Source organism: Neomonachus schauinslandi, chromosome 4, assembly GCF_002201575.2.
Source record: "Neomonachus schauinslandi chromosome 4, ASM220157v2, whole genome shotgun sequence".
NCBI classification, from domain to species: Eukaryota; Metazoa; Chordata; class Mammalia; order Carnivora; family Phocidae; genus Neomonachus; species Neomonachus schauinslandi.
Genome location: NC_058406.1, coordinates 39,206,170 through 39,227,382, shown reverse-complemented (window position 1 = coordinate 39,227,382; position 21,213 = coordinate 39,206,170). Strand labels below are relative to the sequence as shown.

The 21,213-nt window shown below is 38.1% G+C and overlaps 1 protein-coding gene across 3 annotated transcripts in view; it reads left to right on the top strand.

Moving 5' to 3' along the window:
- The window catches only part of FAF1 (Fas associated factor 1), a 500,302-nt gene that overhangs the window by 448,246 nt on the left and 30,843 nt on the right, over nucleotides 1–21,213 (top strand). For all 3 annotated transcript variants that reach the window (XM_021684282.2, XM_044914506.1, XM_044914505.1), the window contains exons 16-18: nucleotides 1,486–1,566; nucleotides 2,600–2,677; nucleotides 10,966–11,181. In XM_021684282.2, coding sequence (XP_021539957.1) covers nucleotides 1,486–1,566; nucleotides 2,600–2,677; nucleotides 10,966–11,181 — 375 coding nt within the window. The remainder of the gene's footprint in view (nucleotides 1–1,485; nucleotides 1,567–2,599; nucleotides 2,678–10,965; nucleotides 11,182–21,213) is intronic.

Below are 21,213 nucleotides of genomic sequence, written 5' to 3'. Positions count from 1 at the left end.
AAATAGAAATGCACAAAATATACCTTATCAGGCTGATTGTATCTGGTCACAGTAAAACCTAATGTATATACCAAAGTGGGAAATACCCAGCTGGAATTAGTGAAAATATATTTAAAGGTATATGCTTCTATTTCTCTAAAATATAAATACTAATGGCTTAGTACAAGTCTCCAAATAGATGTTTTTAAAACCTATTTTTATTCATGTGTAATATTATATGACATGTAAATTATCCTTGAATGCTTTGCAGCCTGAGTGGTCTCTCAGGTAGTTAAATATTATTCCTGAAACTATGTTCCACCATATAATTCACATAGCATACCCTTTCATCATAGATAATATAGCAATTAGCTTTAGGCCAGCAACTTATAATTCTTCCAGATTTTTTATTTAAAAGATTGGGAATCAGTGAAATGTTACTATTTATATCAGAGATTTTGGAATTAGTTGAATCATTGAAACTAAAAGGAGATTGAGACTTCAGAGAGAAGGCCAGTCTTGAATAGGTATCAGTGAGAGCACCTAAGTATATACTGACTTGGGGAGCCAAAAACTTAGAAAGTACTAAGTTAAACCATATGAAATTTCCATTTTTAGAGGTCAAAAACAGTCAAATATTGGTGACTTTATATGATTCGCTCAGCTATTACACAAAATGGCCCAAAAGGGAACCTATATTCTAATGTCAACAGGTGTGGCTATTTATTAAATTTAAGTACATGTACATTGGGTATACTTCAAAATTTAACAAATGAGAAATTCCGGTAGTTGAATGAACTTTTAATTTCATATGAAGTAACGATTTAAATGTGGGTAGATGACACAATCACTTCAGAAGCTAAAAATGTTTTAAAAGATCTCCAACTTGGATAACTGCTAAGTCATCCACACTTCATGAGTGTGAGCGTTGTGGGGAATACTTAGTTCAATAACCAAGCTTCACTGGTGTGATGTGGACTGTAGTTAACCAGGGTATTTTGCTTTCAGCCGCTTCTTATGCTGACCAGAGGCTTACTTTCTAGTCCTTTACTCTCTCCCAGTCCTTAGCCCCAGTGGTGACAGTCTCCAAGTTTATCTTAGAAAAATCAGGAGAAAAGGGGAAGGGAACTAATCATTGTAAAAATGAACTGTCAGGTGCTTTGCAAGACAGTTTATATATTATTGCATTTAATTCTCACAACAACCGTATAAAACAAATACTATTTCTATTTTACAGTTGAAGAAACGGAGATCCAGAGAGGTTAAATAACTTGCCCAAGGTCACACAGTTTATAAGTGGTAGAGCTAGGCTCCAGACATTCTTATTTCACTATCTGCTGTGCTGTTCTTCTTGCTTGTTTGCTTATTTCTAACCTATATACTTTAGAAGTGCCTTATTTAATTCTAATAAATTCACACAGGAGTAGACAAGGGGATTATCATTGTCTTCTTCTATTAAAAAAGTAATATAGTAAAACACATTTGAATCTTTTCCTTTCTTCTAAGGATGAACGTGAAGCCAGAGAAAATGTGAAGAGAGAGCAAGATGAGGCCTATCGCCTTTCACTTGAGGCTGACAGAGCAAAGGTAGGTTTGGTCAAAGGACTTCTGAGATAAAGAACTCAATCCTAAATAGTCTTTTATTATTTAATTGCCAGTCCTTTTATCACTTTGATCCCTAAGATTGTTGGGTTTGCAATGGAGTAAGCTAGATTCAATTAACAGAACATAATTCTACCCTTGGTTCTTAAAGCATGGTTCATTTGACAACAAGAAGTTTTTTAAGAATCATGAAATATGAAAACAAAAATGGGCCTAATATTTATTTTCCTTGTCTTTTAATCAGTCTGTGGTAAAAACCTAGCAATGTTTTAAAAGCTCTTCATGTGATTTCTACTGTGCAATCAGGGTTGAGAACACTGAGAACCATTAATTTATTTAATATTTCTTGAGTACCTACTTCTCTACTGGGCATTGAAGGAGAGGGAAATGAATAAGCCACAGTTTCTGCCCTCAAAAGAAGGCTCACAATATGGTGTAGAATAGATTAACTCAAAAACACAGTTAGCTATAATACTTACACAAGGGTCCTAAAAGTCATAAAGGAAGCCCTGAGTTTTGTGAGAGATTAGTGAACAGGAGTTTCAGTGGAAAGTCTGTTCCAGCTTTTCTGGAGAGCTAATAAGTGGGAATCTATTGGAGAGGGTTTCATGAAAGAGGTTGTATATGTGTACTAAATAGAAAAAAGGGGTAGGAGACAAGAGGTGGTATATGCTAGCAGCAAGGAGCCAGAAAGCATGGGTGCATGATAGAAGCTGATGTGACTAGAGCTTGATATTTGGGTACAGGAGAAGTAGCAGAAAAGACCAGAAAGGAAGACCAGGGAAAGGTCTTCTGATGGATCTTGAATGCCACACTACCCAGAACTACCCAGGTGTTTGTATGGGTACTCAACATGAGCTGAGAGCTATGCTTTGTTGTTGCTTCCATTTCCATTCTTGTTCCAGAAAAAAACATTTCTATTATCACAGTGCTGGGAGTGAGTTCTTTTTTTTTTCTTCTTCTTTTTAAGTAAACCAGTGTTTATTGAGTGCTGGCTTTCTTTCTCTTTCATTGACAGAGGGAAGCTCATGAGAGAGAGATGGCAGAACAGTTTCGTTTGGAGCAGATTCGCAAAGAACAAGAAGAGGAACGTGAGGTAGGCATAATTTCAAGTAACATTATTCAAAAGCTAAGTTTATTTCCACTGCAGTTGATACTGAGGCTGTTAATATTTCTTATGACTTCTTTCCACCTTTTCCAGACTCGTTTTAGTATGGAAAACCTAACCTTTCCTTAAAAGAATCATTCCTGCTCTCTTGTGTGGAACTCTTAGAAAGCTTGACCTTGTACTAGATTCATGGTTTTCTGTTGTTTTCAATTGCTTTTCCCTTTTGTTGCATGACCAGTGCTCGCATCCCTCTTGGATATTGTTTCATCCCAAGAATACAGAGACTGTATTTTCTGCCCTTTCCCAGTCTTCATTTTCCCCACCAAAAAACACTGTGAGTTACTTCTGTGACATCTTGCAGTGGGCCCCTATGTATGGGAAATCCATTTAACATGGTTTATTTTTACCCCCAAGTTCATGTCATGTTCATAATAATAGAATTTTTCATTCACTCATCTTGCAAATATTTTTTTGAATACTTAGTACATCCCAAAATCTGTTAGGGGGTAGGGATACAGATGTGGGTCATCCCCACCAGGAGTTCATAGTCTTCTAAAAATAGAATTACAAAACTATGTGTAAAAGTTGTAATAGAGATTTGCCTAAAGTGCAGTGGGAACAAAGAGAAGGGGTGTCACAAAAACAGATTTTTAGAACTTTTTCGAGACATGGGATTAATAGCAAGATTTACTTATAAAAAGAGAAAGCCATCTAACAAGTGATGGAAAGTCCCGAAGGGCCCTAATTTGAGCTGAGGAAAACTCTATTAGTCATCATTCCCGGTCAGAGGATGTTACCTAGCACTTATTCAATATATGTTTTTTGAAGAAGAACTATGCTAAACACTGAAAGAGAAACAAAAGATAATAAAACAGTTTCTGCCTGCAAGAAGAGATTGCATCTTGTAGGGAAGATACAGCATGTCTACAAGTAACAGCAAATCAAGGAAAAACTGTGCCAAATAACATAGAAGTAAGAGCAAAATACGTAGAGAGTTCATTGGCAAAGTAAAAATCTGTTAAGCTTTGAGAAACAGACCACACTATAGAAGAAGTGATATTTGAGTCAGGTCTTGAAAGATGTGTAATATTTCATGGTTTGGAAATCAAAGTTCATTCATCTTCATACACATTATTGAGTGCCTATCACATATGTATAAGATACTGTGCCTGACAAACCCTGGTCTCTGTACACTGAGGACTCTCAGTAATGGAAGGTAGAAAATATTTTATTGAACATCTTCTGTGTATCAAGTACTTTTCTAGCTGCTTTACATATGCTTACTCATTGACCATTAAAACAAGCTATAAGGTTAGAGACTTCTTTACAAGTGAGAATACTGAAGCTCATTGAAAAGTCACACATAGAAATGGAAAAACAGCTGAGATTCTCACCTAGGTCTTTATTGGTCTAAAGTGCATGCTCTTTCACTTACTCCATTCCAGTACAAGGTCATATATCATTCTGTGTGTCTATAGGAATCATGTTTGCAGAGTTTTACAAAAGTTAAGAGACAGATTTGTCATTATGCTTTTAGGCTATTTCAAGAAATATAGTTTAAAAATTTAGGACTCTCGTTCTTTCCTGTTCTTTCACAATGCACATGCTGTCTCTCAATAGTGTATTTTCAACCATATACTTGATAAATGTCAAGTGTACTCAATTAACTGCATGTTCTGGATCTAGAGCTTGATGGTACATGTACTTTCTTCTGATGATTTACCTTTTTTACCCTGGGCTAAAATTTTTTCTCTTTCCCAATACAGATAAAGCCTGTTCTCTCATAGAAGACCCCATAAACATCCTTTAGCATACCTCAATATATATGTTCCCGCTGTAAACATGTGAGAGGGTGGGGCACAGAGGGAGGGAGAACAAGTCGTATTTTGCAACTAGTCGTTATTGTACTTATCAGTCCAAAAAAACCAAGTTCAGCTAGTGCTCCAGAGAGTCACAAATAAAGACTCTTATAAATCCCACCATTAAGAAACTATTTATCTTCTGTGTATCTTGATTTAATTAAGTCTTATCCAAACTTATTTGACCCTTTTCTTTGTGGAGCACCAATTAACATATTTCAGCACGCTCATGTACAACAAACAGTTCTTTGGGAAAGCTGGTATTGTGCAACCTCTGAAGAAACTGAGACTCAGGAAGATTATACAGTTTGCCTATAGTCACCAAACTGGTTGGACACATAATCTGGACTAGAAGCCTGGTCACCTGACTTTTCACAGTAATACTGCCTCTCCTTCTAACCAGAAATCCTAACCCATATAATTGTATTGAAAAACAAGAATGGTTTTATTATCTTAATTATCTCTAGTATTTCAAAATCCTTTGGAAAGATGGAAGTATTGTGTAGTCAGATCACCTTGGTTACAGGGAAATTCCTTAGTGGTTGGTCTCACTTTGTTGTAGTGAAATCAGTAAATTAAAGTCCTAGAAGAAAACAAAATCTTCATGATCTTGAGTTAAGCCACGATTTCTTAGATCTGACACCAAAAGTATAATCCATAAAATAACAAGTGTCTAAATTAGACTAAATCAAAATTAAGAACTTCTACTGTTCAAAAGACACTGTTAAGAAATTGAAAAGACTGGGGAGCCTGGGTGGCTCAGACGGTTAAGCATCTGCCTTCAGCTCAGGTCATGATCCCAGGGTGCTGGGATTGAGCCCCACATTGGGCTCCCTGCTGAGTGGGGAGCCTGCTTCTCCCTCTCCCTGTGTCTGCTGCTTACCCTGCTTGTACACTCACTCTCTCTGTCAAAAATAAATAAAATCTTTAAAATAAAAAAAAATTGAAAAGACAAGCCACAGACTGAGAAAATCATATATCTATTGTCCAGAATACATAATGAACTGTTAACATTCAATAATAAAACAAATAACCCAAATTTTTTAATGGGCAAAATATTTAAACAGACACTTCATCAAAGAAGATCTACACAAGGGCAAATAAGCACGTGAAAAGATGCTTAACATTATTAGTCATTAGGGAAATGCAAATTAAAACCATAATAGGTACACACCAATTAGATGGCTTTTTGAAAGAAAAAACTACTGGCAAAGATGAAGAACAACTGGAACTCTTATATATTAATGATGACAGTCATTAATGATAGCACATCCATTTTGGAAAATAATTTGGCACTTTGTTTTAAAGTTAAATATATACATACCATATGACCAAGCAGTCAGGCTCCTGGGTATTTACACAGGTGAAATGAAAGTTAACAGTAAAATTTAGGTTCACACAAAAATCTGTGCATAAACGTTTATAGTCACTTTATTTGTAGTCACCAAAAACTGGAAACAACTCAAGTGTCCCCCAACTGGAGAAGGAGTAATCAAACTGGTATATCTATCTATACAATGGAATACCACTTAGCAATAAGTAAGAATGAACTACTGATACAGTCAATAATATGGATGAATTTCAAATGCATTACACTAAAAGAAGGAAGCCATTTATATGACATTTATATAACATTCTAGAAAAGGTAGAACTGGGGACAGAAAACAGATTGAAGTTGGCAGGGGCTAGGAATGAGGGAATTGCGGCGGGGGGTGGGGTGAGGGGGTGACAGAACTGTTCTTTACCTTGATTGATGATGATATGCATTTATCAAAACTCACAAAACTATACATTTAGAGGGATGGGTTTTACTTTATTTATATTATACCTCAATTTTAAAATGGGAAAAAAGTCATTCTCTGGGCTACTCAAAGCCATGTATGATTTACTCACCCCTCTCCTTTGATTCCTTCTCTAACCACCTCCATCCCCCTCTTCTGATCTTTCTGCTCCAGCCACATTATCCTCAGTCAAGCCAGACACCAGGGCTTGGCAGTTACTGTGACTTCTGCCTGTAATACTTCTCTCTGATCTAAATGTCCATGTGACTCCCTCTCTCTTTTAGGTGTTTGCTCGCTGGCCTACAGTTTTTTGCTTATTGAGGTTTACAGAGTTGTTGGTTTGTTTTATGTGTGTGTGTGGTTTTTTTTTAAGATTTATTTATTTTAGAAAGAGAGAGAGAGAGGGAGAGTGTGTGCTCCTGGAGGAAGGAGCAGAGGGAGAGAATCTCAAGCAAACTCCCTACTGAGTGTGGGGCTCAATGCAGGGCTCATCATTCGAGGAGCTCGATCTCCCCACCCGTGAGATCATGACCTGAGCCAAATCCAGGTGTTGGAGGCTTAACCAACTGAGCCACCCAGGCACCCCAAGGCTTACGGAGTTTATAGTCGTACCATTCCCTCCTTTCTACCAGCCTCCCTGCACTCTTTCTATAGCACTCATCACTTTGTGACAAACTGTACATTTTCCTATGTGTGTATTTGTTGTCTTTCTTCCACCCTACTAAAATATAGCCTCCATGTAAGCAGAATTTTTTTTTTATCTATTTTGTTCACCGATATTTTCCTATCATATAGAACAATGCCCGGCACATAGGAGGTACTCAGTAAGAATTCATGGAATTAATAGCTGTTAGCTTTAGCCTATTTCAAACTCTGCCTCAACCAGCTATAAACTGTTATTTGGTGGGTACTCATAGAAGCCTAGAAGATAATATGTGCATGCATGTATTTATGTATTTGTATATGTATGTGTGTAAATTAAGTCAGTCCTTGATTTTTATTGTAAGAGAGTGGTGTGAGTATATATTATTTTTCCTGTTTTAAAAAATATAATTGTATAGAAACTATCTTTTCTGGGTGTCTATCTTTACTACCAGATTTCACTTCCAATAAGTCCCCATTTCTCATCCCTCAGATGTGAATGTTTTGAGTATTCATATTTTTTAGTAAAACAAAAAGTCCAAGGTCAATTTTTATTTCCAACTTATACTAGGTTTCCTTGCTTTGTTACAAACCTAAAATAATGCAAATAAAAAATTATATTTGTTGAGCAAACCAAATTGAAGTTTAACAATGGTCTTTATACTATGACTGCTATTCAAGTGTAGGTGTTCTTTATGTCATTGTTTTATAACATGTTTAGTTATATGAGGCCTTTGTTTTTAGCAGTATATTTGAAACTGAGCTACTGATGTATGTTTGTTCTTTTTTTACCGGTAAAACTTGGGTATTCAGATCCCAAGGTTGCCAACTTACCTAATATCTCTTCATTGTTTTCCACATTGGGACCACTGGTGTGGGATATCTGAGGTCTGTTTTCATTCTGGGGAAAAGCTCTAGAGACTGGGTGCATTGAGGAAGCGGATAATGTCTGCACAATGAGTGGGGTAATGAGCTACTGTTGTTTATTCTTCTCTAGTATAATTGGTTGAGTTCAGACAATAATGTAGCATCTGTTGTTATACTGTGCAGGGAAATGTCAAAATAGAAAGCAAGCAGACAGGTGGATTAAAGGGAGAACAGGAGGAGAAACCAGGAAATACCATATTAAGTTCTGATTTAAAGTAGGTGCAGAGGGATTATAATAATGATAATGATAACAACACCAATAACAACTGTCATCTGTTGAGCACAATATTACATCAAGAGGTTCCATGCTAGGGACTTACTGAGTGCTGGCTATGTGTTAGCACTTGCTAAATGTTTTATAAACATTACTGCATTTTATACAAAAACCTTTTTGAGAAAGGTATTATCAGCCCTATTTCTTCTATGGGGTAACTGAAGTTCATAAAGACTGTCATATGCCTAATAGCCAAGATTTGAACCTCTGTCTGTCATACCCAAAGCCTATTTCCTAGCCATACATCACATTTAATTATTAAAGTTTTTTAAACTGCAGATAGTGGGGCACCTGGGTGGCTCAGTCGTTAAGCGTCTGCCTTTGGCTCAGGTCATGATCCCAGGATTCTGGGATCGAGCCCCGCATTGGGCTCCCTGCTCAGCAGGAAGCCTGCTTCTCCCTGTCCCACTCCCCCTGCTTGTGTTCCCTCTCTCGCTGTGTCTCTCTCTGTCAAATAAATAAATAAAATCTTTAAATAAATAAATAAATAAACTGCAGATAGTGATTAAGGAAGATAATTTTTAGGAAGGGGACTAAAGGACTTCTGAGATGCTTGATCAGGGTGCCACTTACATAGGTATGTTCACTTCTGAAAATTTATCAAGTTCTACACTGTTGTACGCTATCTCTATACAATGCACTTTTTCATATACATGTTATATTTCAATAAAAACTTTAAAACAATGACAAAGTGCATGACTTTGGACAAAAGATAAAGAAAGCATTGTACAATATAACAATGATTCAAGTTTTGTAAAAAAAAGTTTAAAATATATATGTTTATATAAAAATATGCACAAAAAATTGATGGAGAGCGTGGTGATGAAAAAGTTTTAGAAAAAAATGGTGGTGATGGTAACACAACATTGTGAATGTACTTAATGCCACTAAATTGTACACTTAAAAATGGTTTAAAAAATTAATGGGTGTAAACACTCAAAGGATAGCAGTGGCTCTCTCTCGATGGTGAATCTGGTAATTAATTGTAATGCTTTGCTTATCATTTATTTTTGCAATGATTATATACATTATGTTTATAATCAGGAAAAATATTTTTTAATCTCAAAGACAGTTTTTTTAAAGTTTTTATTTTAATTCCAGCTAACATACAGTGTTATATTAGTTTCAGGTGTACAGTATAGTGATTCAACAGTTCCATGCATCACCCAGTGCTCATCATGATAAGTGCCTTCCTCAATCCCCATCACCTATTTCACCCATCCCCCTGCCCACCTCCCCTCTGGTAACCATCGGTTTGTTCTCGATACTTTACAAGTCTGTTTTTTGGTTTGTCTCTCTCTTTTCTCTCATTTTTCCCTTTTGCTCATTTGTTTTGTTTCTTCAGCTCCACATATGGGTGAAATCATATGGTATTTGTCTTTCTCTGACTGACTTATTTCACTTAGCATTATACTCTGTAGCTCCATCCATGTTGTTGCAAATGGCAAGATTTCACTCATTTTACTTGATTATAATAGTTGTAGGTTGGGGTGCCTGGGTGGCTCAGTCATTTAAGCCTCCAGCTCTTGATTTCGGCTAGGCTCCATGCTCAGCACAGAGTCTGCTTGTCCCTCTCCCTCTGCTCCTACCCCTGCTCATGCTCGCTCTTTCTCTTTCTCTTTCTCTCTCTCTCTTTCTCAAATAAATTAGTTTTAAAAAATAGTTGTAGATCAATTGAGGGAATATTTTGTTTTTCTATTGATGACAAATTGGGAACATGAAAATGTCAAAGCAACCAGGCAAGAATATAACTGTGAGACTGAGCATGCTGATACCAGACTTACCTAAGGAGCTTCCTGGAGTACTAGAAACAAAAAGGTTTTCGTGAATTTCTGCCATAGATTCCTACATCAGAGACCTTCTAACTTCTAGTGGAATATCTAACAGAATGTATCATGAATGTGAAACAATGCAATATTATATGTTGAGAACCAGGAAACCTGGGCTCAAGCCCAGCTCTAATCATGAGATCTCTCAACAGTTTATTCCACCTATTTGAATCTGTATTTTTACCTGTGAAATGAAGAATTTGAGCCATCTCTAGGTCCGGAAATCTGGACTTGGCCAAATCCCACAGCAAGTTAGTGACAAGGCTAGAACTAAGACTATGGTCTCCTACCTCCAATAAACCTGATATTTTAATTTCTTTCCATTCCATTCCACTTTCTTTTTATTGTAGCAAAATACATATAATAGAAATTTGCCTTTGTAGCCATTTTTAAGTGTACAATTCAGTGGCATTAATTATATTCATAATGTCGTGCAGCCATCACCACTATTTCCAAAGTTTTTCATCATCCCAAGTGAATCTTTCCACTCCATTTTGATGTTAATATAATATCTAGTATTCTACAAACTCTTTAGTTATTTTGATTTGGGAAATCTGTGTTTATCAAATATATTATTTACATGTGTGTCTTCTGTAAATGTTTCTAATAGCTTTAATTCATACCCTAGAAAGGAAGCAATTGGGTATTTGATACCTCTTTCCTCAATCACCTGAGCCCTTCAGTAAAGAACAATTAAATTACATTTATTTTCTATGTGATTACCTATCAGTTTAATAACACATATCATCAAGGTGGGACTTATTTTAATTAATTGCTTATTGGGCTAATATTAAGAAAATGAAAAACATGATTCTATTGTCAAGCATCAGGCTTGGTTAATAAATGGACAGTAACTTTTTGATGGGTTTATACAAAGCAGCAGTTTTCTTCTAGGCTCTCCCTGCCCCACTCCCCACAGTCCTATCTATCACACACTTTGACACCTGGTTTTTGCCTTCTTTAGGCCATCCGGCTCTCCTTAGAGCAGGCCCTGCCTCCAGAGCCAAAGGAAGAAAATGCTGAACCCGTGAGCAAACTGCGGATCCGGACCCCCAGTGGCGAGTTCCTCGAGCGGCGATTCCTGGCCAGCAATAAGCTCCAGATTGTCTTTGATTTTGTAGCTTCCAAAGGATTTCCATGGGACGAGTTCAAGTTACTGAGTACCTTTCCTAGGAGAGACGTAAGTTCACATGCCTATTTTAGGAAATGTGTCCAGTGGGAGATATCCCATCATTAAGGCTGGACAAAATAGTCCAAGAAAAGTCCCATGGTACAGCCTACTACAAGACCATACACCTAGGAGTACTTTGTTCTGCACACCATTCTGTCCTCAGCCTTCGGAGAAGGTATGTCTTCCCAGGCCAACAGACTTGTGCCCAGGAGCCTATAGAAGAAATTAGGTACTAGGTCTTTCTTCCTTCCTAGCTATTTCCCCTATTCCACCATCCATATAGGCTTTCCCAAGATCTCATCTTTGTATACCTCAGAATAGATCTGAGAATTGTGTGCCTAACAGCTTAACAATTCAATCAGAATCAGTGATTATAGGTTCACTAAGACATGCTAAACCCAAGAGTATTTTGTGATTTGATAGTTCTTACTATCCTGGAAAGTCACAGAGGATGACCTGTATTCACTGTGTTTCTGTATTTCAGCATGGTATTTGATAGTCTCTAATAGTATCCTGGGGCAAAGTAGAAAGATATAAATCTATAGGTAGGTAGTTTCATTGCTTATTAAATGATGGTATCCAAAAAGTGTTGACTAAGTGATTATCCTCTCCCTAGAAGGAACCAAGAGGTTCTATATTTAATCCTTTATTACTCACCATGCTTACTGGAACTTACATGAAGACTTTATCAGATTTATAGATTATGAAAAATAAGATTCAAGAAAACCTTAAAATACTAAAACAATAGAAATGAACCTATAAGAATTTTACAGAAATATTCAGAGATAGATTCCCACAGTAAATTTAGAGAATTAATTACTCACATTTGGGATGGAAAGACCATGTGTTATCAGAGGTTATGGTTGAATTGAGCTGAATATACATTATTGTGTTGTGGCTGCTAAGAAAATGCTAGCTGCGTTTCTGGAGGTATAATCCCGAGAGGATAACTTAATGGTCCTATTCAACTCTGTACTAAAATAAACTCACTCTCAAAGAATCCTTAGACTCCATTCTGAAGCCTGAAGAAAAAAAAAGCATGTCTAGAGCAGGGCTAGTGGGAAGACGAGGGAACTGGGAATCATATAATTTGAGGAACATTTCCTCTAGAGATGGAAAGACCATGGGAGACTTGATTGTTGTCTTCAGCTACTTGAAGGCCTGCCATGAAAAAGAGGGATCTTACTTTGTGAGGCTCAAAGGACAGACCTGGGACCAATGATTTGAAAGTTACAGGAGGCAATTTTGGCCCAATATAAGAAAGTATTTTCTAAGGAGGGAATGAATATCTTGTATCATGAAGTAGTGGTTTTCCTGACATTGGAGATAACCAGCACTACTAAATGATTCCTTTTCAGCAATACTAGACTTATGTGGAGAAGGATTCATTCGCGGTGTTCCTACTTTAAATAGGGTGGGGCTTAGACTAGCTTACCTCTAAGATACACAGTAAATCTTAATAGTCTGTGATTCCATTTAATTGATCTAATATTTATGAGATCTAGTAACTTAGACTTCATTTAAAACACAAAACCAAGAATTTGATTAAGGTTCATCTTAGTCCCTCACAGTGGCTGTCAGATTTGTAGAGTAGAGACAGAAGCCAGTGGTATATGTTTAGCCCTACCACTCAGCCACAAAATTCCTAGGTGGGATGAGGATCCTACTACTTATGTCTAAGCCAAGGAAACTAGAATGGACCCTAGGTGCTGGCCATTGGCTCCTGTCTTACTAGCCCCACCTACTGCTCCAAGCTCTTCCTCTTTGTTCATATATAACACACACAAACATGTTCAGGGAACACATGTGTGTACATGCTCTGTGTACTGCATAGCCAGGTAAGAAACTACTTTAATTCTGACACTGAAGTTAAACTCTAAATGTTTAAACACTTAGGAAAGAGCCACTAGCAAGGGGTTCAAGATCAGCCTGGTTCTCATACTTACTGTTCTATGATGAACATCTCTCTTAAAGAACTTATAAAACTTAGGAGCTAACTTAGTCTCTCCCAATTCTTGTTTTTTTGTTTGTTTGTTGTATTTAAGTATAATTAACATGTAACTTTATATTAGTTTCAAGTGTACAACATAATAATTCAGTATTTGTGAACATTGTGAAATGATTGCCACAGTAAGTCTAGCTAATATCCGTCACCATACATATTTATAAATTTTTTTTCCCTTGTGATGAGAACTTCTAAGATCCCAACCCTTGGTTTTAAGGCACTCCCCTTCTGGGCCTTTCATTTGAAAATGAAAGTACTAGAAGAGATAGAATCTAAGGACTTTGCTGGCATTTAAAATTAAACTTTATTTTCTTTCAAATTAGTTTTTAAACCTGATTACTGGAGGTAGGGTGGGGGGGGACAATCTCTAAAGAAGCTGGATTTTATGGTCAGTATTAGTGACCTCTTCCCACAAGGCAGAAATGTAGACTGTACAAAGCTGTTGTTGCAAATAAGCAAGGGAACTGTGAGGTGAAATGCAGAAGGTTCTTGAGCCTGCTACCTACCCGCTTCAAGTTCTACTGATCCAGCACTCAGCCTTTTCAGTGCAGACTGTGTTAACTGTGGATTTGCCCTAAATGGAGGATCAATCACCTAGTCTTAGAGAAAATGTACTTTTTTTTTTTAAAGAAGTGTTTTTGTTTCTTTTTTTGAGATTTTATTTATTTATTTGACAGAGACACAGTGAGAGAGGGAACACAAGCAGGGGGAGTGGGAGAGGGAGAAGCAGGCCTCCTGCAGAGCAGGGGGCCCGATACGGGGCTCGATCCAGGACCCTGAGATCATGACCTGAGCCAAAGGCAGACGCTTAATGACTGAGCCACCCAGGCACCCCGAGAAAATGTACTCTTGATTTAAATCTCATTCACCCTTTACACTGCTGAAGAACACTGTTCAATCCGGTTAACAGTATCTTCTCCCAGTGTCCCTTTCACACCTGATCCCATTTCTACCTCAAACCCTATCCCAAGGCCAGTTTATTTTATTTTATTTTTTTAAAGATTTTATTTATTTATTTGACAGAGAGAGACACAGCGAGAGAGGGAACACAAGCAGGGGGAGTGGAAGAGGGTGAAGCAGCCTTCCCGCTGAGCAGGGAGCCCGATGCAGGGCTCGATCTTAGGACCCTGCGATCATCACCTGAGCCGAAGGCAGACGCTTAATGACTGAGCCACCCAGGTGCCCCCCAAAGCAGTTTAGATCAAGTTTGTCCCAGTTTCCCAGAGGAAAAGTCTAACCAGAGGCTTGCTTCTCTAGGAGGAATCAAGAGCTTCCCAATATCCATCACAGGTCCATTTTATGGTCCTTGGTCAACCTGATATTATCTGCACAGAGTGGTTTTTCTAAAGCCCTATTCTGATCATTCCCTTTGTTGTTTAAAAACTCATTAATAGGGGCGCCTGGGTGGCTCAGTTGTTAAGCGTCTGCCTTTGGCTCAGGTCATGATCCCAGGGTCCTGGGATCAAGCCCTGCATCGGGCTCCCTGCTCGGCAGGAAGCCTGCTTCTCCCTCTCCCACTCCCCCTGCTTTGTATTCCCTCTCTCGCTGTCTCTCTCTGTCAAATAAATAAATAAAATATTTTTAAAAATAAAAATAAATAAAAACTCATTAAAAGCTCCTTATAGCCCTGGGATGAGGATAGACCCCTTAGAATGTTTTTCAAAAACTCTTCACGGTCATACCTACCTTTCCCACTTTAAGTTCTGCCTCTCATTACGTGTTTCTGTCACCAGGAGATAAGAGATTGCTCACTATTCATGGAAGACACAAAAGATTCTCATGCCTCTGTGCTCTTGAACTGTGTTCTCTCTTCCTTGAATATCCACCCTCCCCACTTTTCCTGGCCTGTTTGACCTCATCTTTTTTTTTTTAATTTTTTATTGTTATGTTAATCACCATACATTACATCATTAGTTTTAGATGTAGTGTTCCATGATACATTGTTTGTGCATAACACCCAGTGCTCCATGCAGAACGTGCCCTCTTTAATACCCATCACCAGGCTAGCCCATCCTCCCACTAGAACCCTCAGTTTGTTTTTCAGAGTCCATTGTCTCGCATGGTTCGTCTCCCCATCCGATTTCCCCCCCTTCATTCTTCCCCTCCTGCTATCTTTTTTTTTTTCTTAACATATATTGCATTATTTGTTTCCGAGGTACAGATCTGAGATTCAACAATCTTGCACAACTCACAGCGCTTACCAGAGCACATACCCTCCCCAGTGTCTATCACCCAGTCACCCCATCCCTCCCACCCCACCCCCCACTCCAGCAACCCTCACTTTGTTTCCTGAGATTAAGAATTCCTCATATCAGTGAGGTCATATGATACATTGACCTCATCTTTTAATGCCCAGCTCAAATGTCATCCCCTCTCAGAAGCCCTCCCCTCCTCCCAAGCTCCTCACCTATGTACCCATTGCAGTTTGTACATTCCTCTGTCATAGCACTTGTTCTGTTGTTCTATAATTTTTTACAAAGGCTGTGCATATCATGTTCATGTCTACCTCCCCTGAAGTTCCCATCATGGTACCTCACACATAAGTATTTAGTTACTGTTGTCAAATGGTAATGATCTCCAGTCTGACCTAAATCTCTGATTCCAGAGTGACCTAGAGAAGCTGTTCCAAATGAGAACAGAAGCCCTAGGCCCACCCAGATTCCAGACCCAGACCTAAACCCAGAAAGCCCACCCAGGACTCCTTAGACCTCCTAGAGTCACGGGTAGGATGAGAGTTAATGGCCCTTCATCCTTGTCTGAATGCTCTTTCAAGTCAAATGACTAGTGTTTTTGCAAGGCTATTCTGTTAACAGCCACCTGTGTCTGCAAGGATTAGGATCTAATTTGTAAAAGTCATCTTAAATTACAACCAAACTAAAGACTGTTAAAAAGCACATCTTAAGACTTCGCCTCTTTAATAACAAATAACGTAAGACTTAACTCTTATTGTGTCTTCAGCCTTTTCTCCACAAAGCAGAGACTGATTTCTCACCATAGGACCTGGTAAACGTTCTTCTGCACCCCCACCCCCCAATCAAAACAATACTTCATGTTAAGATTTCCCAGCTGTCCAACTATTTACCACATGTCTGGTGGGTATACCACTGAACTGAGCACTGTGGGACAACCAAAATAGCAGCAGACACAGGCCGTCCTCAGAAAAGCTGATTGTCAAGGTGCTGGGAACATTGAGTGACTTGATTTTTGCTGTTGCTGTTATTGTTGTTGTTGTTGTTTTGCTGTCTGTTTTGCTGGTAACAGTTACCAAGAGAAGAAGTATTCACTACCAGAGCTTTGGCCGTTAAGCTCTACCTCTTGGATGTGTTAGAGCCATGTGAACATCAGTGGCCCATTTGCTTACTTGGGCATTGAGAGGTAGTTGGTATTGAAGTAGTTGAGTCCTAAAGTTGAGGAGTGATCCTAACCCCTATTTCCCCTGCCTCGGAGTCAGAGTAAGGGGCCCCTGACAGCTTCCCGGTTCCCCTTTGGACTTACTGGGCACTGGCCCCGTGCCACTCAGTGTGAGGTTGTCAGTATCCCCCAACCTTCCTTTTCCCTTTTCTCTCCTTCTTTCCCAGCCCTCCCCTTCTTTCCAGTCCCATTTTATCCTTTTTATTCTCTTTCCTTCTTTCCACTCTTCCCTCCTCCTTATCTTTTTATCCCCCTTTCCCCTTCCTGCCTCCTCTGTTTTCCTTCTTTTGTCTACTCCTATCCATATCACTCAGAGAAGCTCCATCTGCAACTGGAAAGTGTGGTCTTCTGTTTATAACATGACTAGGGAGTACTGGGGAAGGAGGATGGTAATGGCAGATTAGCTTCAGGACTAGTGAGTGCCCTGTGTGCCTTGTCACTTAGGTAATCACACAGCCCTCATTCTTCCCCCGAGAACATGTCTTTCTCCAGATCTATAGATATGAACCCCCTCCCCCCAAGCAGACAAACATGCATGCGTCCCAAAATACAATATAAGACACTTTATGTTCTAAAAGTAACGAATATATTCCTATTTTTCTCCTGCTTTCTAGTTTTTTCCCCCTCCATAACAATAGCTTTTCATTTTCCTCTATGTTTAGAGGAAATGTATAAACAAGCTTCTAGCAGGGTTTTTCACAGAGTGAAAGGCCCTCAGTAAATGTTTGTTTAAGTTAACTGGGGGGAAAGCCTTTCAAATTTAGAGTATGTGGATTCCTTCCTCTGTCACCCATCCACCTTTATTACATCAAGCACTAAGCTCAGCACTGGGAACACAGTGCTGAGAAAAATGACATAATTCTTACCCTTGTAGAACTCACAGTCTGTATCCACAAACTACTGTTGGATGATGTTTGACTTTATCAATAACACAAGGATATCCAATTTGCCACCATAAGGAAATATAAGTAGTTTAATTTGTACTTCATTCATGTATTTGTTCTTCCGTATGGCAAAACATTTGCTGAGCAGCCACTCTACCAACCTCCATACCAGACGCTAATGATACAGAAATAAAAGATATTGTTACTGACCTCGAAGAGTTCACATTCTAGTGAAAACACATTTAAAACAAATTGCGTTATAAATTATACCCATAGTTGGAAGGATAGGTAATTTCAGCCTGCAGAGGTAAGGGAAGGCATTATAAAGGAAATGAATTTGACCTGAGCCTTGCACAGAGAGATGTTGGGTGAGTGGAAACAGAATAGCATAGTTAAAAATAAAAGTTTTGGTTGTAGTTAGACTTATATCTGAATCCCACTCCATCAGATACCTGCTGTATGACATTGGGCAACTTACTTGGCCGTGCTGAATGTTTATCTCTTCACTTTTCTTTCTTTGAAAGAAAAATAATAACATCTAGTTCAGAGAGTTGTTGTAAGAATTAAATAAGTGAATGTAAACTACTATGTCCCTACCACATAGTGAACAGTATCTGCTATAATTATCTTAAGTGAAGAGAGGCAGAAGAGGTGGGAAAAGCTTATAGCTAAAGAAAGCATGGTAGCAGTGAATTCTTTCTTTAGAGCAATGATGGATATTTATGTTAAAAAATACCCAAATGTTCTAAACCAGACAAAATAATGTGTCATTGGAATCATTGATATATTTGAAAGGAATCTCAGAGATACCAAGGCCAATGCTGTCATTTTACATATGGAGGAATCAAAGCATGATCAAATGATACACTTTACTTATGTCACATGATAAATAGCAGAGCCAGCATTAAAACCCAAGTTTTGTTATGGCCATTGCTTTTTAAGATCACTGGCTCCTTTTAAAACTCTGCTAATAGATTACAGAGCTCCACTTTAAAATTAGAGCAATAGGACAATAAAACTAGAAGATCAACATTAGAGACCACATAGTAAATGCAATAAATTGCAGTTCCAAGCACCAATTTTTAAAATATTCTGTATTTCAATGACTTTCATATGTTAATGCCTCTAATATTGCAGTGGGATTGATTTTAAATTTATATTAGACTGTCTGATTTAAAAAAAAAAGAAAAGAACCAGAAGGAAAAACTTTAACGCCATTGAACTACCTATATCTTAAAAGCTTTGTTTTCAAGATAAAGCAAGATGAAGCATCTAATCAGTGAGATACATGTTAAAGTTACCACTGCTGAGCTTGCTCCATTCCCTCCAGGTATTTTAATATCACCACATCTAATTATTTGAGGTTTTCCAATATCCCTAAATGATCAAGATTTAGAGAATAAGAACAATGATTGTGGATGGAACACAACTAATATCTAGTCGGTCACAGTATCAGTCTGCCTCTAAGCTTCTCTCAAATCTCTTCTTTTCCTCTCCTTTCCCACTGTCCCCACTGCTCACATCGTCATAGCTGGATTAAACCTATGGTTTCCTTCCCCTTGACTCCAGTCTTGTCTACCCCACCTCCCACCCATCCTCCCCACTGACTCCTGAGTTATTTTTCTGAAACATAAATTTGATGATATCTTATCTCCTTCCTGCTTAAAAGCCATCAGTGGTTCTAAAGGCCGACAGTCCAAACTCTTTACCAAAGCATACACAATCTCACACCATCTCTTCCTGCTCAGTTCTTCTCCCTCCCTCCCATTACTTCCCACCACATGCATCTCACCAGTAAGCCACAAAAACCTGCTTGACTGAAAGAAACCAAGAGATCATACTCAGGTGCAAAATGCATTCACAGGGTTATCTCAGTCCTTTTCTTGTCAGCTTAGGGAGGTAGCAAGGCAGGCGGTATTAGTGTCAGTCAACAGATGGAGAAAATGAGGGCCTGGGGTGACATGGCTTGCTTGAGAGCATACATGCAGTTGGTGACCATGGAGGACTAGAGCCCAAGCCTCTTAGTTGCTTTATTTTCAAAAGTGATGTTATAAGGAAAGATGTTTCTGGAGTATTTTGACCACAGGACACTTGCGTTTATAGGTTGAAGTCATCTGGTAAACTGTTTACATAATATTTACAACAAAAGAAACTAGGTAACAAAAGATTTAAAAGAATAATATAGCTACTTCTTAAATAGTCTTACAGGAAACTCTCATCTGGTATAATAGCCCTCTAATTAAAGGGGAAAAAATACTCCTTCTAGCAAAGGTGATTTATATTTCTTCAGGTTATTTGTTTTGTTTAAGAAATGTATAATTTTCTAAATTATAAATTTTAGTAATGAAATGAAGCATCCTATGCCTTAACAATGCCTTACACACTAAATCAATCTGAAAAGTTTTTAAGTGTCTCTTAAATGATTGAAGAGATGGAATAGAGGGAAGGCAGTGACATAGAGGAAGGAACTTTGGACTGGGAATCAAAAAGGGTAGCTGGGCAACCTTGAACAAGGAACACCCCCTCTCTAAATCTCAGTTTTCTTCTCTATAAATTAGAAGCAATAAATTCTGGCCTCTCCCAGGACCATAGCATGGCTCAAATAAGGCGATGTATATAAAAGTGTTTTGTAAACTGTGAGGTACTGTCTAAATATGAAAAATGATGATCATGATGACTATCCAATAACCAAACATTCAGAATAAAAATTTTTTAATAATAGTATTTATTGAGGGTTTACTATACTAGGCACTATTCTCGGTGCCCTATATGCATTATCTCATTTAATCCTGAAAACACAGGGAAAGGGAAGGAAAAATAAAATAAGATGAAAATAGAGAGTGAGGCAAACTGTAAGAGACTCTTAACTCTAGGAAACAAACTGAGGGTTGCTGGAGGGGAGGTGGGTGGGAGAATGGGGTAACTGGGTGATAGGCATTAAGGAGGACACTTGATGCAATGAGCACTGGGTGTTATATGCAACTGATGAATCACTAAATTCTACCCCTTAAACTAATAATATAGTATATGTTAACTAAATTGAATTTAAATAAAGAAAAGAAAACAAACAAAAACTATTCTGAAGGTAAATATCCTGTCCTCACTGAGATGGGGAAATTCGGGCACAAAAGAGGTTAAGTAACTTGCCCAATGTCATAGTAAATATCAGAACCAGATAAAAATGTAAGTTTGTGACTCTGGGTCTGTGCTCCTAATCCCTATGCCATCATTCCTCCTGATTTATTCCAAAGGAAGGAATAAATTAGTGAGGTAGTTTATCATCTAAAAAATACTTTAAATGTGTAAATGAAGCTCAGTTTTATAGATTTGCAAAGATTTCGTCTTCTCTGATTTCTTCATATTGTCTTTGTAATTCCTATTATAGAGTCACAGCCAGATGTAGGTAAAGTATACACTTAGTTGTATTTCACACTCTGTTTACCAACAAACTTTTTTTTTATTATGTTATGTTAATCACCATACAGTACATCGTTAGTTTTTGATGTAGTGTTCCATGATTCATTGTTTGCGTATAACACCCAGTGTTCCATTCAGTACGTGCCCTCTTTAATACCCATCACCAGGCTAACCAACAAACTTTTTCTTTTTCTTTTTTTTTTTTTTTTAAAGATTTTATTTATTTATTTGAGACAGAGAGAATGAGAGAGAGAGAGCACATGAGAGGGGGGAGGGTCAGAGGGAGAAGCAGGCTCCCTGCCGAGCAGGGAGCCCGATGCGGGA